The 17,568-nt window shown below is 44.9% G+C and overlaps 2 protein-coding genes and 1 long non-coding RNA gene across 5 annotated transcripts; 2 read left to right on the top strand and 1 right to left on the bottom strand.

The window, feature by feature from the left end:
* Nucleotides 1–41: 41 nt before the first annotated feature.
* On the top strand, nucleotides 42–607 carry LOC136351642 (uncharacterized). Its single transcript, XR_010734818.1, has 2 exons — nucleotides 42–150; nucleotides 226–607. It is a non-coding gene; the product is annotated as an uncharacterized lncRNA (long non-coding RNA).
* Nucleotides 608–6,351: 5,744 nt separating this feature from the next.
* On the top strand, nucleotides 6,352–11,296 carry LOC4326550 (probable glutamate carboxypeptidase LAMP1). Of its 2 annotated transcripts, XR_001540541.3 has the most exons (13): nucleotides 6,352–7,483; nucleotides 7,582–7,649; nucleotides 8,162–8,243; nucleotides 8,312–8,404; nucleotides 8,489–8,641; nucleotides 8,873–8,941; nucleotides 9,064–9,157; nucleotides 9,352–9,416; nucleotides 9,567–9,650; nucleotides 10,106–10,194; nucleotides 10,313–10,429; nucleotides 10,540–10,680; nucleotides 10,796–11,296. XR_001540541.3 is itself a non-coding variant. In XM_015758555.3 (12 exons), the coding sequence occupies exons 1-12, from the start codon at nucleotides 6,470–6,472 to the stop codon at nucleotides 10,976–10,978; spliced, it is 2,187 nt and encodes a 728-aa protein (XP_015614041.1). In that variant the 5' UTR covers nucleotides 6,352–6,469; the 3' UTR covers nucleotides 10,979–11,296. The 2 variants fall into 2 exon arrangements, 1 of the variants encoding a protein (XP_015614041.1); XM_015758555.3 differs by lacking the exon at nucleotides 9,352–9,416.
* Nucleotides 11,297–11,419: 123 nt separating this feature from the next.
* On the bottom strand, nucleotides 11,420–17,510 carry LOC4326551 (tryptophan--tRNA ligase, chloroplastic/mitochondrial). 2 transcript variants are annotated; one of them, XR_010734808.1, is made up of 15 exons: nucleotides 17,355–17,510; nucleotides 17,140–17,259; nucleotides 15,764–15,851; nucleotides 15,477–15,518; nucleotides 15,025–15,114; nucleotides 14,812–14,934; nucleotides 13,876–13,947; nucleotides 13,614–13,726; nucleotides 13,510–13,531; nucleotides 13,341–13,406; nucleotides 13,047–13,103; nucleotides 12,421–12,467; nucleotides 12,174–12,329; nucleotides 11,974–12,063; nucleotides 11,420–11,829 (listed from the first exon to the last, which is right to left on the bottom strand). XR_010734808.1 is itself a non-coding variant. In XM_015758586.3 (15 exons), exons 1-15 carry the CDS (start codon nucleotides 17,405–17,407, stop codon nucleotides 11,695–11,697), a joined length of 1,200 nt encoding a protein of 399 aa, XP_015614072.1. In that variant the 5' UTR covers nucleotides 17,408–17,510; the 3' UTR covers nucleotides 11,420–11,694. The 2 variants fall into 2 exon arrangements, 1 of the variants encoding a protein (XP_015614072.1); XM_015758586.3 differs by having other exon boundaries at nucleotides 12,248–12,329.
* Between the last annotated feature and the right edge of the window lie 58 nt (nucleotides 17,511–17,568).

The raw sequence follows: 17,568 nt of genomic DNA on the forward strand, positions 1-17,568 counted from the left end.
CAGCTCTCGTGCTCTTGCTCTTGGCGTCGCGCGACTCGAGCCCGCGCGCATCCCGGCGACTGATGGCGACTTCTGCGCGCTAAATTCGCAGCGTAGCAGAGGATTTTCTTGGGCTCGCGAGTGCGGATACGGTTCGTTTTGGGGGCTTCGGTACGTTGTCCTTGCTTCGTTTTGTGTATTAGAGTGTTATTTTCTCCTTGTGATTGAATGGGTTTATTGTTTTAGTTGGAGGGGTACTCTTGTACCGTCCCCGGTTCGGCCATGACGTTGGGATGAACTACGCCAGCGTGCGTGGGGAAATGAAGTTTGCAAATGGCGTTGGTTCGAAATCTACACGGCAGGGAGGAAAAGAAGTTTAATTTGTTGCAGGATAATGGATATGTATGTTCCTTTTCCATGTCACCATGTGACGAGTGTGATCTTTTCATTCGTAACTGTAATTTGTCACGTAGAGAAGTGTAGTTTGACTTGTCAAACCTTGTTTAGCCAGCATACGAACCGTGGGTGCATGTTGTATACACATGACAAGTTCATAGGCTGATTGATAGTTTGATACTAATGTAAACTACTAAACTGGCATGGTTTGCCATCCATGCTACTTTCAGCTTATGCCCGTGGTCCAATTTTACACTTACTATTCCAACTTGAAATATGAACTGTCCAACATATCTGACAAAATCGCTTCCGTTCTTTTCTAGTAGTAGTTTTTTTGGGACACGTTGAAGACTCTACAACACTAATAGTAAACGGTAGGTGGATCCCCTGATTATTCCTCCATCTATTGTTTCTCCCGCCATCCTGTCCTGGCAAAGCGCTAATGCGTCCGCTGCGCCGTTCTGTTTCTCCCTGTACGTTATTTTGCCGCTTTGCACGCCGCCGGCCCGTGACCGCGACTCCGTGAGCGCCCGCCTTCTCTGTGCTAGTACTAGAACGAAAACGGCGCGGCTCCCGGAGCGGCGGGGCGCTCTGATAACGGCAGCGCTGCGCTGCCGCCGCAGCTGCTCGCGGCTTTTGGCGACACGGCCGCGGTACCAGCCAAACCATCTGGCTTTACACGACGCCGCGGGCCTCGCGGCCGGAACGGCGGCGCGCGTACGGCGGACGCCGTTTCTACGCCCAGATTCCAGTACGCCACGCGCGTGTGTTGTCACACTGCGTAAGATGATCCTTTTTTGTTCCACATGTGAAAAAGGAGGGAATGAAAAAAAAAAGAAAATTGCAAAAACCATCACATAAAGTTACTTAAAATTTGGCATTCCACCTCGTAAGTTATTTTGTTGCAAATGTCCATCCACCTACATATTTTTGTTAAAAAAACCACCCCAATAAATACATGCGTAACCGAATCAATATGTTTTCATAAAGTGTGAACAGTTAATATGGCCTTTACCAAAATTAAATACTTACAGAGTATTCTTGATACTCTTTTGGTGAGATTCCACAAATAAAATTACAGACGAGAGCTTAAACGTTGTCACACTGAGTTTCGCTATATATGAAAAAAAAAGTTCAATCAAATATAGAAAATAAGTCTAATGCAAACACTAGGATAATATTGACTTGACTAATTTAACCTGTGATAACCGTACATCAACAATAAACAAACTGATTTGATTAAGTACATGCGTGTTAGGGTGGTTTTTGCAACAAACCTAAATAGGAGATGGGTATTTGCAACAAAATGACTTATGGGGGTGGAATGTCAAACTTCAAATGATTTATGAGGCGATTTTTGCAATTTTCGCAAAAAAAGTCTATTCTTCGCAAATGCTATAAGAGATATGCATTAATTAAACATATAGGTGAGAGAAAATAGAGAGAGGGTGGTAGAAATCGATATAACCGTATACTGCGCCTGTTTGAAAATATAATACCTTTTCCCCTAAAGTCAACAACTATTTATTTGACTAATCTAAATTTAAAATATATACGTTTGCACACAGTGTCACTAGATTCGTATTTGGAAATATTTTCATACAACATATTAGCTCTAATGGTTTTTTTAGATACTTGTCTTCGAGTTTGCACCTAAAAAACGTACCTAAATGGCTAAACATGTAACTCCAGAAAACGTACCTAACTGTGTGGCTAATTTAATTTGCCCATGATGGTTTGAACGCTTTGTGTTTCCTGTACTTGTTTTCTGCTTCATGGTTTAGGGCCAGAATAGACTGGATCCTTTGTTTGTCTCTTAAGCATGGAGTAGCATTGCTATTTCATTCTATTTTTTATTTTCGCCTGCCAATGAGTACTTGCGTTAACTTAAGAGCGTTAGGACTGTTTCCGGACTTCGTAAGTACCTTCCCAACCACAAGAAAATAAAAGTGCATCAGTTCGTGGTGGCGGTGTGATGCTATTTCACAGGTTGATCAGATCATCAGAATCCACTAGAGCAAAATGATGACAATTAGATGATCATCAGCTTGCACGTAATGAAGCGCGCGCTCTGAATTTGGTGCAACTCTAGAAGTACACAAGTGGATTTGGTGGCTCCAACAAAAACTGATGTTTGCTTTCTGTCATCATTCGAATGGGTCTGGATGATTAGGGTAATCAAAGCCGCCATACACCTCTCCGTCTTGGGTGCTTCTGGTAATGCAGATCCCTCCAGGACTGAAAGTTGCAAGCGATTCAGTGCGACGTCAGTGCTGTTTTTAATTGCACGACTGACAAGAAGAAGCTAGCGTTGAAAGCTTGAAACGGATGGCGGCAACAAATCATAAATGGGCGACGGATGACGTTGCAAATCTTTCTCCTTTCGCCTTCCTTTATGTCTCACCGGCCATAGTGATCGGTTTCATGAATGGAGTGCATGAGCATGACCCATGCAGCTTTTATGTGCGCCATGGCGACCCTGGCCATGCAATTTCCGTTGCAGTAGAAAATTTTCACAGCCTTTCTATCTTCAAGCTCTCGGCAACCGTAATAGCTGTATACATGGTTAATGATCGGCAAAACCGATCTGATTATTTACGGACGAATGATCAACCATATCAGTTGCGTATAGGGATTAGTGTGTGGCCTGCAGAAGCGAGTATCGGACACGCTTGTTAGCAACCTTAGCAACCAGGCCGTGCAGGCCAACTAACGTAATAAAGCCCAAATAAGGCCCGTATCAACCTACTGCCAGATTCGAACGGGAATAAGTTCATTCTAGGTCCCTCAATTTGTCGCCGAGTTTGAAATTCATTCCTTAAGTGCAAAACCAGGTACAACACATCCTTTTAACTTATAAAACCGTGCAAAAGAGGTCCCTCGGCAATATTATGCCCGGTTTTGGCTGACGTGGCGCTTGCGTGGCTCTTTTGACTAGATCTTCGTCCTACGTGGCATTGACGTGGTGTTTATGTGGCAATTTAATTTAGAAAAATAAAAAACATGGGACCCACATATCAGCTACATACAAAATAAGAGTTTTGCTACGGTCCAACAAGTGGTACCTCAAGGTCCTGGTACCACCAGGTATCAAACGAAATCCAACCGTTGAATAAGCAAGGGCACGATAGGAAAAAAAAAGGAATCAAGTGACTCGCGACCTCCTACTATCCTCGCGCGACGGCGGCGGCACCGCCAGGACCCGACTGTGGCTGCAGTCCTGCAGAGGAGCAGAAGCCCTCGATTTCGATTTCGTCCAGCCCCTGATCATGGTCTCCACGATTGGCTTCTTATGATTTTGGATGAGAGGAAGATCCAAGTCAGGAATCACATCGATCACCAAGTCAGGAATCACATCGTAATAAGAGGCTTATAACTTAGCTGTTGCTGATCTCGGCTTTGTTGCTGATGGATTGAGATGAAGCTGGATTTGCATCTATTGCTGACCTCGGTTTTGTTCCTAATGGGTTGAGATTGGATCGGGAGAAGGGAGAAGGGAGGAGGGAGGAAGCAGGAACGGCGCCGTTGGGAGGGTATGGGGAGGGCAGTCAGGAGGTTCCCCTGAAGTCGCCGCCGTCGCCCAACAGCCGCCTCAGCTGTACTAGCGCCGGGGAGAAGGCTGCACCGCTGCGTCTGTGGCGCTGAGCACATCACTGTGGCCGTCTTTTCGTTGTCGTATTGAGGTCGTCGTCGTGGCCGCAGGTTGCAGCGAGGGTGGCGGAGGTGTCCCGATAGCTTAGATTTGGCCACGAGTTTAGCCGCGCCGCCGCCATGGAGGAAGGATGCAGAGGAGGCGCCTCGAGGGTGGCAGCTTGCTGGCGATTGGGAGGAGCGTGCGGTGCGGAATCAGCGAACGAACTATGCGAAATCCCAGTTTTACCCTTCCACTTGTTCGACGAAGGGGAGGTACCATCGAGGGAATTATTGTGCCTAGCAGTACCAAGGACTGATAGCCGTTGGATCTACCTCAATGGATGGCTGTGATTGTAGGTACCTAGAGGTACCAAAAGTCCTGATGGACTGTAAAAAAACTCACAAAATAATAATAAATGGTGGGACCTATTTGGCCCCACATGTCATCCCTCTCCTCTCCATCCTCTCTCTCTCTCACCTGGGCGGAGCAGGTCTGAGCGGAGTGGCCGGCCGGCAGAGCTAAGCGGCGGCGGCTGGAGCAAGCCGGCACAAGCGACGGGAAAGGGCGGCGGCACTGCGGCGCCGAAAGGTGGTGGGCGCAGCAGAGGGGCGGCGGGCAGAGAGGGGGCGAGTGGCAGGCGAGCTCTTGGAGATGGCAACGGGATGAGGCTAAAAGGACGCCACCGTCGTCGTCGGTGTCCTCAAACCAGTATGGCTTGTCCACACCCTTGAGGAGGGGGAAACCGTTGAACAGCGCCGGGATTGCGTCAATGGTGGTGTAGATATGGGTATTGGCCGTGTCTTTGGGTGCTTCTCCTCGCGCCACGGCACCGCCTCACGGCCGTCGCCATTGTCGTCGTCGTCTCAATCCCCACCACCGTCGATGAAGAGGTGGGGGACGATGTTAGCTAAACTCCAGCAACTGCAGTGAAACCTGCAACACACACACGCTTGGACGCGAGAAGAACAAACCAATTGGGAAAGTCTTTTTGGCGCTGCATATTACTTGCTTGTGACATTTTCTGTTTCTTTCCCTTTTATCCATACGCGATTACAGAACGTGGGCACGATGACCCAACTTACGTGGACACGATCCTTTCTCAGCGGATGCCATCCCAAATGCTAGGATCATGGCCACGCGGCGTCTTCGACGCCTAGGCCGAGCTCCGCCGAGTCGCCGACGCTGATCTGGGGAGCGAGGCTGCCGTGTCCTCCCTTTGGATCCACGGCGACGAGAGGAGAGGGGAAAAGGGAGAAGGAGGTGCCGTCGTTTGTGGGCTGGCCGCCGGTTGCTCGACGTCGTCCGCGGCGCCAGCGTCGTTGTCGTCGTCCTCCACCGCCTTGCCTCTCGCCTGTGCCGCGGCCTCCGCTTGCTGGAGCTGCGCGTGGAGCACCGCCGCGGTGGAGAGGGCGAGGAGCTTGCTCGTTCTAGCCGCTCCCTTCTCTCCTGTATCTCGTCGACCACCGCGCGTCACTCCCTCCTCTCCCACCGGTGCCGCGCCGCTGCCAACTCTTCCGTCTCCCACCGGCGCCGCGCGTCGCTCCCTCCTCACCCGTCGGCCGCCGCGCGCCGCCCCTCCTCACTCACGCCTGGAGAGAGGACAAAGGAGAGGGGAGAGAGATGAAGGGGAGTCGGGGAGAGAGAGGAGGAAGAAGAGGAGGGGCGAGGATGACATGTGGGTCCCGTGTGGGCCCCCACCATTTTTTATTAATTTGCGTGTGAAACTGACATGTGGGTCTCATGAGTTTTATTATTTTTTCTAGATCGAATTGCCACGTAAGCGCCACGTCAGATGAAGACCGAGTCAAATTAGCCACGTAGGCGCCACGTCAGCCAAAACCACCCTTAAACCCGTCGAGGGACTTAATTTACACCGGTTTTGATAGTCGAGGGAGGGACGAAAATCGAATTCGTTGACAAGTTAAGGGACCTCAGACGAACTTATTCCATTCAAACGAGACATTGAAAGCCCAATAGTTTTAGAAATAAGTCTATTTTACCTCTTTTAATTCTTGCTCCTGATTGAATCGCATCCCTCGACCACAATTTCGGTATTGCCGATTGGGAGATGAGATTCAATAAAGAGCAAGAGTTAAGGGATGTAAATATACTTATCTATAGTTTTATCCAAGATGCTTTGCACACGTCACATGAAACCCACTCCCACAAAGAAAACGTAAAAAATAGCCCAACTCGAATCAATCCACGTCTCCACCGTTCATCTAGGCCCACGCCGTCGGAAAAGGCGAAGGATAAAGCATCCACCCTGGTAGTGGTAGGCCCCACACCGTCAGCGGCACACGCGCTCAGCTCCTCCCAGCGGCCGGCCTCACGGCTCACCTGACCTGTCACCTGAATCACCTCGGCTCACTCTGCTCGGCGTCTCCATCCACCCTGGTGGTAGTCAAGCACTCAAGCTAGTGTAACGGCGAGTCTACCGCCGCGTTGCCCGACGCGGCCATGCCGCCGCCGCCCGAAGACGACGGGTCCTCCTCCGCGCGGACGCCGCTCATACCCCCCACACCTCCTCCTCCCGGCCGAGCGGTGGCGCGGCTCCACCCTCTCCCGCTCCTCGTTGCGGCGGCCTTCGCCGCATCGTACCACCTCCTCGTCGCGCCCGCGCCGTCGTACTACCGCTCGCTCTTCCTCTCCCTCGGATCCAACGACACCGCGGCAGCCCACCTCCACGCGCTCACCCTCCGCCCCCACCTCGCGGGCACCGAGGCCAACGCCCGCGCCGCCGAGCACGTCGTCTCCGCGCTCTCCTCCCTCTCCTTCCCCACCCGCGTCGTGCCCTACTCCGTCCTCCTCGCCTACCCGGTCCACCGCTCCCTCTCCCTCTCGGCGCCAGGCCACGCCACCACCCCCTTTGCGCTGGTGCAGGACACATACCCCGGTGATCCCTATGCCGCGGTCTCCGCGGAGGCCGTCCCCACCTTCCTCGCCTACGCCGCGTCCGGCTCGGTCGCCGCCGAGGCCGTCTACGCTAACTACGGCCGCCCGGAGGATTTCGCCTACCTCGCCGCCCGCGGCGTAGACGTCACCGGGAAGGTCGTCCTCGCGCGCTACGGCAAGGTGTACCGCGGCGACATCGTGATAAACGCCCGGAAAGCTGGCGCGGCGGCGGCGGTCATATACACCGATGCCAAGGACTACGCGGCGGGGGAGGCCTTCCCGGATGGTCCATGGATGCCGCCCACCGGTGTGCAGGTCGGGAGCACGTTCAAGGGGGTGGGGGATCCCACGACGCCGATGTGGGCGTCGTCCGAAGGGTGCGAGCGCGTGAGCATCCCGGAGGCGATGGCCACCGACGACATGCCGGGGATACCGGCGCTGCCTGTGTCGGGAAGAGATGGGGAGGCTATACTACAGCTTATCGGCGGTGATGTCGCGCCCAAGGATTGGCAAGGCGGAGATGGCTCGCCGGTTTACCGGCTCGGGCCCGGGCCGGCGGTGCTCAATCTCACCTACATTGTAAGTTGCTGTCGATGAATTGGACTGTAAAGGTGAGATGCTTTATAATCCTTTTATGGCTCGAGGTAGTGATGATATTTGGGTGGCACTGTTTGCAGGGGAACGAGACAATGGCTACTATTCAGAATGTCATCTCAGTGATCGAAGGGAAAGAAGAACCTGAACGGTAAACTTTATGCTCTAATACTGTACTGCCCATATTTTCTGTCCGGAGAGTTCAATATCCCCAACTCGGCCACTGTTCAGTGTTCGCCTTGAAGAGTGTAAAGTTCATGCCCTACTCATTTAATAAAGCGGAACCATAGAAACTGAAAGAGAACTGTTTTACATTTCGTTGTTGATCACCATTCTGAATTTTCATCAAAAAATCAACATTTATTTCCTACTTCTTCCTATTCTTCTTCTTCTTATTATTATTTTTCTTCCTCTTCTTTTTTTCTTCTTCTGTTTCCTTTTTCCTTCTTCTGTTTCCTTTCATTGTCTTCCGTTGTTTTTCCACTCTAATGTACTCTTGCTGTAACACCTTGACTACCATTAATAAAATGGTTACAAGGTAGAGCCTCTCTACCTTCTTCAGTCCAAAAAAAAAAATCACCATTCTGAATAAGTGCCTAGTAGTGATGAATTTATGAGTCAATAAGAAAACAATGCAGTAAAATAATTATGAAACTCACGCAGCTATATAATCCTTGGTAATCATCGTGATGCATGGACTTTTGGGGCAGTTGATCCGAACAGTGGAACAGCAGCCTTGCTTGAGGTATGCAATATCTGGTTACCCTATTGACACTTTTTATTTCATTGAACTTATGATCTGTGGCTATTTAGTTAGCTCAAAGGTTCTCTGAGCTACAAAAGAAGGGTTGGAGGCCTCGACGGACCATCATCTTGTGTAACTGGGATGCCGAAGAGTATGGACTGGTACCTCTCTCTCTCTCTGTGACTATTATCAGAAGTAATTCACATGTCAATCTATATTCTTATTTCTTTTGTTTGAAAATGAAGGTTGGATCCACTGAATGGGTTGAAGAGAACAGGGCTATGCTAACTTCAAGAACTGTTGCTTACCTGAATGTTGATTCTGCAGTGTATGGTGCAGGGTTTTATGCATCAGCTACTCCTCAACTTGATGAGTTGCTTAAGGAGGCGAGTAAACAGGTATTCCAGTTTTAGATGAATTTCCTTTAGTCAATAACAGAATGTTGCATGACAAAAAGTTACAAGTGATCTTTGCTGCAATTTTTTTTGGTTACTGATACAGATATCTAATTTATTTTTTCTGTTGGTATGAATATCAATCAACTATAGTTTTATTGTTAGTTTGACTTTTTTCGCTATCAACTATATCGGTTCTCTAAATATGCTACGTCTCGTATCTTACTTGGGAAGGTTCAAAATCCAGATAATGAGACACAAAGTCTGTATGACTTATGGATGGCTTCTGATAGTTCTTCCATGGTAAGCATTTCAAGTTCAGCTAGAGCAATTGTTGTTACACATGCTCGCGTAAAGAGTAGATGCATGTATAGCCTATACTAGTCTCTATCCCTCTTAACCATATGCTGATGATACACATGCAGATTAAGATTGGAAGAATAGGAGGTGGAGGATCAGATTATTCTGCCTTTGTTCAACACATTGGTATCCCTTCAATTGACATTTCTATGGGATCAGGTTTATCCTATGTTTCTTAATCAACTACACTATTCATTCCTTTCAAGATTGAGTGTTTTTAGGCAAATTGAGAATATTTATTAGATGCAGTGGTGGAGCCAGGGCCCGGCCAGCATGGGCAGGTGCCCGGGCTCCTAGACCTGCAGCAGCGTATTACTCCATGGCATTCAGCATATTGCTCGTTAATTACACAGCTAATTACCTTGCTTCGTTCAATCTAATGGAGCCCAACACGCATGATCAACCAGCGCAAAGCAAGGTTTTATATGCCAAATCTACTTGTGTTTGTGATTAATGGTCAAGGTTTTATGTGCATGCTTCACCCGCTGTTAGGTTTGCCTAGGCTCAAGAAAATTTTTAGATCCGTTACTGATTAGATGAATCAAACAAGTGTGCTGCTTGTTTGCAGAATATGCGGTCTACCATAGCTTGTATGATGACTTTGTGTGGATGGAGAAGTTCGGAGATCCCTTGTTCCGCAGGCACGTCGCAGGTACCCCTGTATGGCTATATCTTACTTTATGTATATTTGTCATGGCAGCTGTGTCTGTTCTTGGGGGAAGCATGATGGCATGACATTTTCATGTACATGTTTTTTCAACTTTGTATGAAGAAACATGAATATTGAAACATTCTCTGCTTTGCTGGGAATTGAACCTCATAGTTTTCTATGCAATTATATTCATATCTTACCTTTTTGGCCAAACTATATGTAGAACTTGGATATAGTACGGATGTATTGTTGTAGTGCACATGTACTGAGAACTTGCAATGTTCCACTGCATTTATATAATTGCCTAATAAATTAAGTATGCAAGTAACTTTTGGTATAAAAATTTATGTGTGCTCCATCATTTATACTTTTGCTTGAGTTGATGAACTGAAAACGATCATGTTAATGTATCTCCATTTGCCAAAATTTCGAGTCAACGTTCTCTCTCTCTGCAGCGGCAAGCATGTGGGGGCTTGTCGCCCTGAGGCTTTCCGATGAGGAGATCCTACCCTTCAACTACAGCACTTATGCTGTAGAGCTTGAGGTAACTTATCGTTCTGTTCTCAAACAAATTTAATGATTTTCTTTTTCAAAACCATGCAACTTCTATGCATTATGAGAAGTCCAAATCTAGTGTCATAATGGTTGCTCTCAATTCGCAGAAGGGTGCAATCGATATAAATAAGAGATTGCTGGGAGTGCCTGTCAGCTCATCTCCCCTGCAAAAGTCAATCGCCGAGTTCAAAAGGGCAGCTCTACAAATGGATTCTGAAATGAAGGTGTCTTTTCTTATGTTTGTTGCATGCTGTTGCCTGATCCATAGTTTCAACTTTAAGCTCTCCGCTCAAAAGGAAAAAACTTTAAGCTTCCTGTTTCCCTTTCCTATTAGGCCTTACAGACAAGGAAAGTTTGGAACCCCTGGAGAAACAATCCCCTGAAGGTCAGAGATCTCAATGAGCGGTTGATGATGACGGAGCGAGCATTCACCGATCGAGAAGGACTATCTGGGAGGCCATGGTACAAACACCTGGTAAGTTTTTTGTGCCAATATTGTTGGTTGATGAACTGCTGTAGTTTTTTCCTTTTCTTTATTTTTTTTTAAAAAACTGCTGAGTGCTTTACTTATGGGGAACAAAACAACGCAGATTTATGCACCATCACTGCATGATGATTACGGAGCGCAGGTGTATCCAGGTGTTGATGATGCCATTCAGATGGCAGAGAGGACGAATACGTCCGAATCCTGGCGATCTGTGCAGCATGAGATTTACAGGATTGCTAGGGTCATCAACCAGGCCTCGCTAGTCCTAAGTGGAGGGTTAACATAAACAACTGTTGGGGAAGCGGTGGAAATGGAACTATGCTTTCTACTCGGGGGACTGGTAATCGTTGACTGCGATAAATGAAATGTTCATGTCACTTATTTGGAACAAAAAAAAGGAAGAAAAATAGAGGAATTTGTGGGTTTTAAATCCAAAGAGCGAAGGGTGAAGAGCAAAGCTTTGGAAAGTAAACTGTATCAAAATAGGACTCGAGGGAATAAAGGGTACATGTACCTTTGATAGCTACAGAGTGGAAAGTAAACTGTATCAAATAGGAACAGTAAACAAAGATAAAACAAAATTTCGACATTTTAGTTTGTGTTATGTGCTTTCACCTTTTGTTAGCTACACTTCAATGGGTGCAAAATGTCAAAACAGTCCACGTAAACATGTTACTTTTTACGTCCAAATACCATTCAGTCATGGAGCCAACATTGAACTCAAAACTTCAAAGAAATCAGTGTCATTAAGATGAGAAATTTAATGGACCATACAGGTTTTTGTAGAGCCAGAAACAAAGAGGCTACTACGTAACATCAAGCAAAACGATTGATATTCCTATAAAATTTGGAGAATGGAGCTCTTGTAAATCTAGTAAGGCCAATATGTGCATAAAAACAATCTTAAGGCCAATGGTAAGGGGAACAAAGTAACACAGACCGAACAAAACTTTTTGACCTCGTAAAAAATCTTTGAAATGTTCCGGATGGTTGAAGCGCATGCTATCTGCGCAAGAAACCCATGGCTTGGTATACGTTGTTGAGGGTGATGTCTGCTATCTCAGCAGCTTTTCCTGATCCTTCTAAGAGAACACCATCCAAATAACCAGGATCAGACATTATCTCCTCGTAGCGGACCTAGACGGGTGAAAAGAGGGAGATGTAGAAACGAAATTGATTACTCGACCCAGAAAAAAATGATTAGCAGACCACGGTATCAAGTACAATAATTATGGTAAGCAATGAGCTGTGCTATCAGAACGTTTCCTGGGATTGGAATACCTGGATAGGTTGCAGATGATCAATCAATGCATCTGTAAGAGTTGTTTTGAACGACCCCCAGTTCATATTTTCGCATTCTCTGATAACTTCCTGTCAAAATAAAATTATTGAAACGATCAACTTCTTGGATAGTGAACTAGGAAAATTATCTTGTCATCGTCAACAAGAAAACATGACGCTGGACTGGACACGAAAGAAACCATCATGTGCAGGTGACCCTGCTTCACGCTCTGGTTGGTTAGGTTTGCAAAGCATGCATGTAAAGATTGGCCACCTCTTTAGTTTTCCCTGTAATAATCTGGTAGATCGAGAGAAGATTGTTGCATTCAGGCCTCTCTGGGTTGTCAAATTCCAAGCTGAAAGGTACAAGGTCAAATGAATGAGTTTCTTATGTACCAAAGGCTACATATGTGTGTGAGAGCGTGTGAGAGGTCACAGACTACAGACCCTGGGAACGAGTCAGTTTTGCAGCGCTTAATCTTATTCATGATAACCTGCAAAACACAGACAACTGTCAGGATAAATCCAGATGCAGAACAAACAACATAAGCATGGTCCCTGGTAGATGGAAACATGACCTACCTAGTATCTAGGCCCAGATTTTTATTTTTGTGTAAAATTTCATCTTACAAGCGAATGGGTGCATCCAATCAGAGTTCACAAATGTGGGAAACGATTTTTCAATCACAAGGCTAGACCAGGCTCAGGTAAAAGACTTTTGCCGAGGAAAAAAAAATCTTTGGGATTTCTGATAGACTGTTACAACTAAATGGGTGCATTCAGTCAGAGTTCATAACTGGTGGGAAGTTGGTTCACAAATACAAGAGGCCTTCTAACGGGCTCAGGTTAAAGATCTGAAGTCTGTGCTGTCTTAGAGAAAGTGCGATGCCAAGAACCTAGGAAAAGAAATTTACATCATCTTCTAATAGACTGGTCTGTATTACTTCATGTTTGTTGGCAACTTATCCCACAAAAATGCACCTTCTACCATGTGCTAGCGTAATAAAATTTGATATTAGTTATGCACTATATTTACGAAACACATCAGGGAATTCAATTCTTGGTGCCCTTACATCTTTTGGATCAAGAAGGTTAATACGAGACTGATCTGAAGGAGCAGACTTCGACATCTAACATGAATAAACAGAACAAAGGTCAGTATGGCAGAGATATACAGCACACTGAGCAGAAAGTATAAAATATAGATGCCTGGAATCAGCTCTGCAAGTTATTGTTTATATGTTAATGAATGAGCATCAATACTAGTGGTGTAATGACACTTCAATAAGTAATTTAATAACAAAAAAGTCCTAGTAGTTTCATTTTTTGTGATCAGGATTAAAATGATAATGAGTATGGCTAACTACCTTGGAGAGACCGTCGGTTAAGGACATAACACGAGCCCCTGCTGGAGGTATAAGGGCTTCAGGAACCTAATAAACAAAAAGAAAGTATAATAAGCAAAACAAAGTTCAGTTCTGACTTCCGAGGGTATAAAATGGATGCTGAACCATATATAAATAATATGGCACACACCTTAAATAGTGAACCACCTCTCCTGCAAGAACAAATACAAAAAAGAATCGTTACAATAGATTATTTACACAAAAAAGTGGAATAAAATAATATAATTTTCTCACCCTCCCATTTTCTTCCATTTCCTTCCACCGTATAGATTATTTACACGCTCAGCGATTTCGCGAGTTAATTCCAAATGTTGTGTCTGATCTTCACCAACAGGCACCAGATCGGACTGCAATCATTAGCTATTATTGGCATCATAGAAAGGAGAGAAACAGAACCATAACAAAGTTGAATTGTTAAACTACATCTATTAATATTAGCTTCTACACATCACTGAGAATACAACCCAGAAAAATAATAGCCACGAGTAATATTTACCTGGTACAGGAGAATGTCAGAAGCCATTAAAACAGGATAAGTCAAAAGTGCCACTCCAACATTTTCATCACCCTATAAATAAGAAAAAAATAAACCCAACAAAATAAAAATTTGCCAAAATAGGACGGATTAAACAGTACAACACCATGATATAAGGAGTTGAGGGTTTTGCACGCAGAAAAAAGAAACTGCACCACATGATTCCTAATATTGTGGAATAAATGCTCCAGTAAAATGGCAATGCCAGAGGTTCAAACTTTTAGAAGCACTACACATCACATTCAGGAATGACAGAGGTGGTCTACTAGTAATTTAGAAATCAGGGGAGATGCATGAATATCATTTGGTGTCAGTCAGGTAAGCAATCTTTTTTTTTTTAACTGAATCAGGTAAGCAATCTTGAGGACCAAACATTGTTCAGAACATAGGAAAGCCAACTGATAGATAAGTGATGTTACACCCAAGCAAAGAATCTAATGTTAGAATGGTATTTATCTGTGCCTATGATCTATTAATAAGAGTTAATGCGTCCAGTGTGAAAGTTACAAACTAGAACTATGGACGATCTTCACATGACTACTGCCTCAAAAATGCTGTTACGCTAATCATATGGTAGTGGTGTACAAGTAGAAGGCATACACTAAAAGATATTTTTATGTAATGCTTTCCCTTCCTCTGGTTTGATAGGGTATTAAAATTAAGTAGGGAACACACCATGTGAATATTACTGGTGCAGAACAGTTTTTTAACTACATGATATCATATCTGTTGAGCAGGCAGTGTTATGGAATCATCAAATATTCAATCTCGGAAATGTTGAAAACATGTGCTCTTGTGAATTGAGCTGTTGCATTTTCTAGACCCTTATGTAATATGAAAAGGAATTCAGCTCAAACAAAAGATGATGGTGAAGCTGTCATACAGCGAATGACGCACCGCCTTGCGTGACTTCTCTTTGAATTGGATCATTCTGTTGAGCCAACCAATAGGAGTAGAAGAACTCAGAAGCCACATCAACTCAACATGAGCACGGACATGAGACTGTACAAATATAGAAGCCTGTAAAGACACAAAACAACATAAAACATTCAGCTCCACAAGGGCACCTGCAACAAACATCATCATATAATGTAAATATGTGAAGCAGACCTTTGAACTGTCAATGCCACAAGCCAGATATATTGCAGCAGTGCTTCTTGTTGCTTTTGACAACTGTGGTGCTTCATATGGTAACGTAATCTGCAGACATTTTAAACAACGTGATAAGCTTACAAAGGACCACAAAATGAATCGTAAAGACAAAAAAAAAATTGCAATATGAACTACAAACAAATCAGACATGAGCATGAACCACTTGCTTGATCCTGCAAGGTAACTCGGCAATTTGGATATACATCATGAACACTTTGGTTACCATAAATAACATTGGTGAAAGATGGACACCACATATTACACAAATATGTAGCAGCTTGTGTTAAAGGAAAATGAAACATACTAATTTGACCAAGGAAAAGATAAAAGTACAAAATAAGTGACACCTTGTACAAACAATATAAATATTATTTTTTTGGTAGGATGCCAAGAGGTCAGATAGAACTTACCGCATGCAAGTCCACAATGAAAAATAATGTCTCGTATAGATCCTGCAAGGAATTTCTATGCATAAGATGTCAAGTATCACAGATAAAGTGTGTATTATCAGTCAATAAGTTAGCTTAGCTCTCAAATGCATCTCAATTAGATGAACAATGTCAGAATTTGAGGTTGCCTTGTTACTGAGCTACAGATTGATTATTTATCACTAGCTTCATGGTTTCTGAAAAATTTTCTTTTGAGATTATTACCATCAAAATTAAAGAATAATAAGATGCAGTTCTCAAACCACTACCTGAAGTGAAACCCAATTCTTAATAGCACCAAGATAATTTCCAAGGTGTACCAATCCTGTTGGCTGTACACCAGAAACTACTCTTTTCCTGCAGTCAGTAGAGATAAATATAGATGTTCAAATTAGTGAAACGCGTATAAATATTTTAATCAGGACTAGGCCAGAACTTTGTTATCTGAAAAAAAAAAGAAGAAGAAAATCACAACTACGACTAGTAGACCCGTGGGAATAGATGCTACTATGGAACTTGGGCAAAGAAACTGCATTCTTTCTCATGAAACCTTATAATACATAAAAACAATTGCTTTGGAAGCACACTGCAAACGGATGACTATAATAATAACTATAAAATAAGAGTAATAAATTTGATCCAAATACAATTAAACAGCCAACATGAAAAAAGATGCATCATGAAAAAAATGCAATGTAATCAAAAGTTCTTGATTACCTTATGCATTATATGTTCATACTTGCTAAAAATATTCCCTATGAGAAACATATCCAAAATAGCTATTTTTGCTATTCTGGCTTCACACTAGCCATCAATAATATTTTCATGACTTTGAGCAGTGCAAACAAGTGTATATATAAGATCATGAAGAAACTAATTAATTTGACAGTGTAAACTAACTTAGGATCAAGATATTCATCGGACTGAAAAAATGTCATTGTTTCTTGATACTACATGAAATGAACACTGAATTTGTATATGAGGCACCAATTGTGGAAGTTGTAAATACAAAAACAATCAGTCAACTGAGTACACCTTCATTTTGTGCACACCAAGAGAAGCGAGCTGTGATGGCATGCTCTCTTCCTTGGTGCGCAAAAAATAAGTTCACTTTAGCCTGTTGGATACTAGGATATGTACAATTTTTCTGTGGAATTTATCATCGAGTCATTTCAAGCACGAAAAAAATTAAGTGACGGTTAATTTAACAACTAGTGTCTAGTAGAGAAAAATAAATGAATTCAGATCAAATGGTATGGGTAGCTTGCTTCATCCAACACCAGTTAAGTATTCTAACAAACAAGTATATACACTAAGAGCAGCAAGTGAACTGCAGGCTTCAACAGCAATTCAATTCCTGCATTGCCATTCTTAGCCCCTCCCAACACCTCAGTAATTCTGTACTCACTCATTACAACACCCTACAGGCGCATTACATCACAAGCTGGTCCTACCACAGTCAAGCTACAAGCCTTACAGAATTTCATCCGTGACTTCTCACGCATACTAGCCTTGAACCAGAGCAAACGCTTACTTATACATCATAGGCTACGCCATCGCATAACAACAAAATACCACAGAAACCTGCCGCAATCCTCTTCCTACCAGACGCATTACGCCGAACACTAGGCGGCCAGGGGCTTACTTCCTAGCCGGAGGAGCAGGCGCCTCGTCGCCGGAGGCAGTCGCTTCAGCCACGCTGCAGTTGAGTCGGAGAGTGCGGAGGCGGGACGGGAGCGCTCCTCCTCGCCCACCACCCCTCGACCTGCGAAGCCAAACAACAGGGAGGAAAGTTAGGGACTCGGAAGCAAAGCAGAAGCAGCCGCTAGGTCTCGGAGCACGGCGGAGCGCGCGGCGTACGCGAGGAGCGGCGGCGGGCGGTGGAGGATGTGGGAGAGGAGCGTGCGGCTCATGGCGTCCCCCACCCCGGCCGGCGTCGCACCGCCGCACGCGTCGGATTTGGCTGCGCGTCTTTGGGTGGGAGGGGGAAGTGGAGGACGAAGGAGACGACGAGCCGCGAGCCGAACTGAGGTTGGTCGGGTTTTGAGGCCGGAGATCGCTCGGGCCGGCTCGG

Source organism: Oryza sativa, chromosome 1 (genome assembly GCF_034140825.1).
Source record: "Oryza sativa Japonica Group chromosome 1, ASM3414082v1".
Lineage (NCBI taxonomy): Eukaryota > Viridiplantae > Streptophyta > Magnoliopsida > Poales > Poaceae > Oryza > Oryza sativa.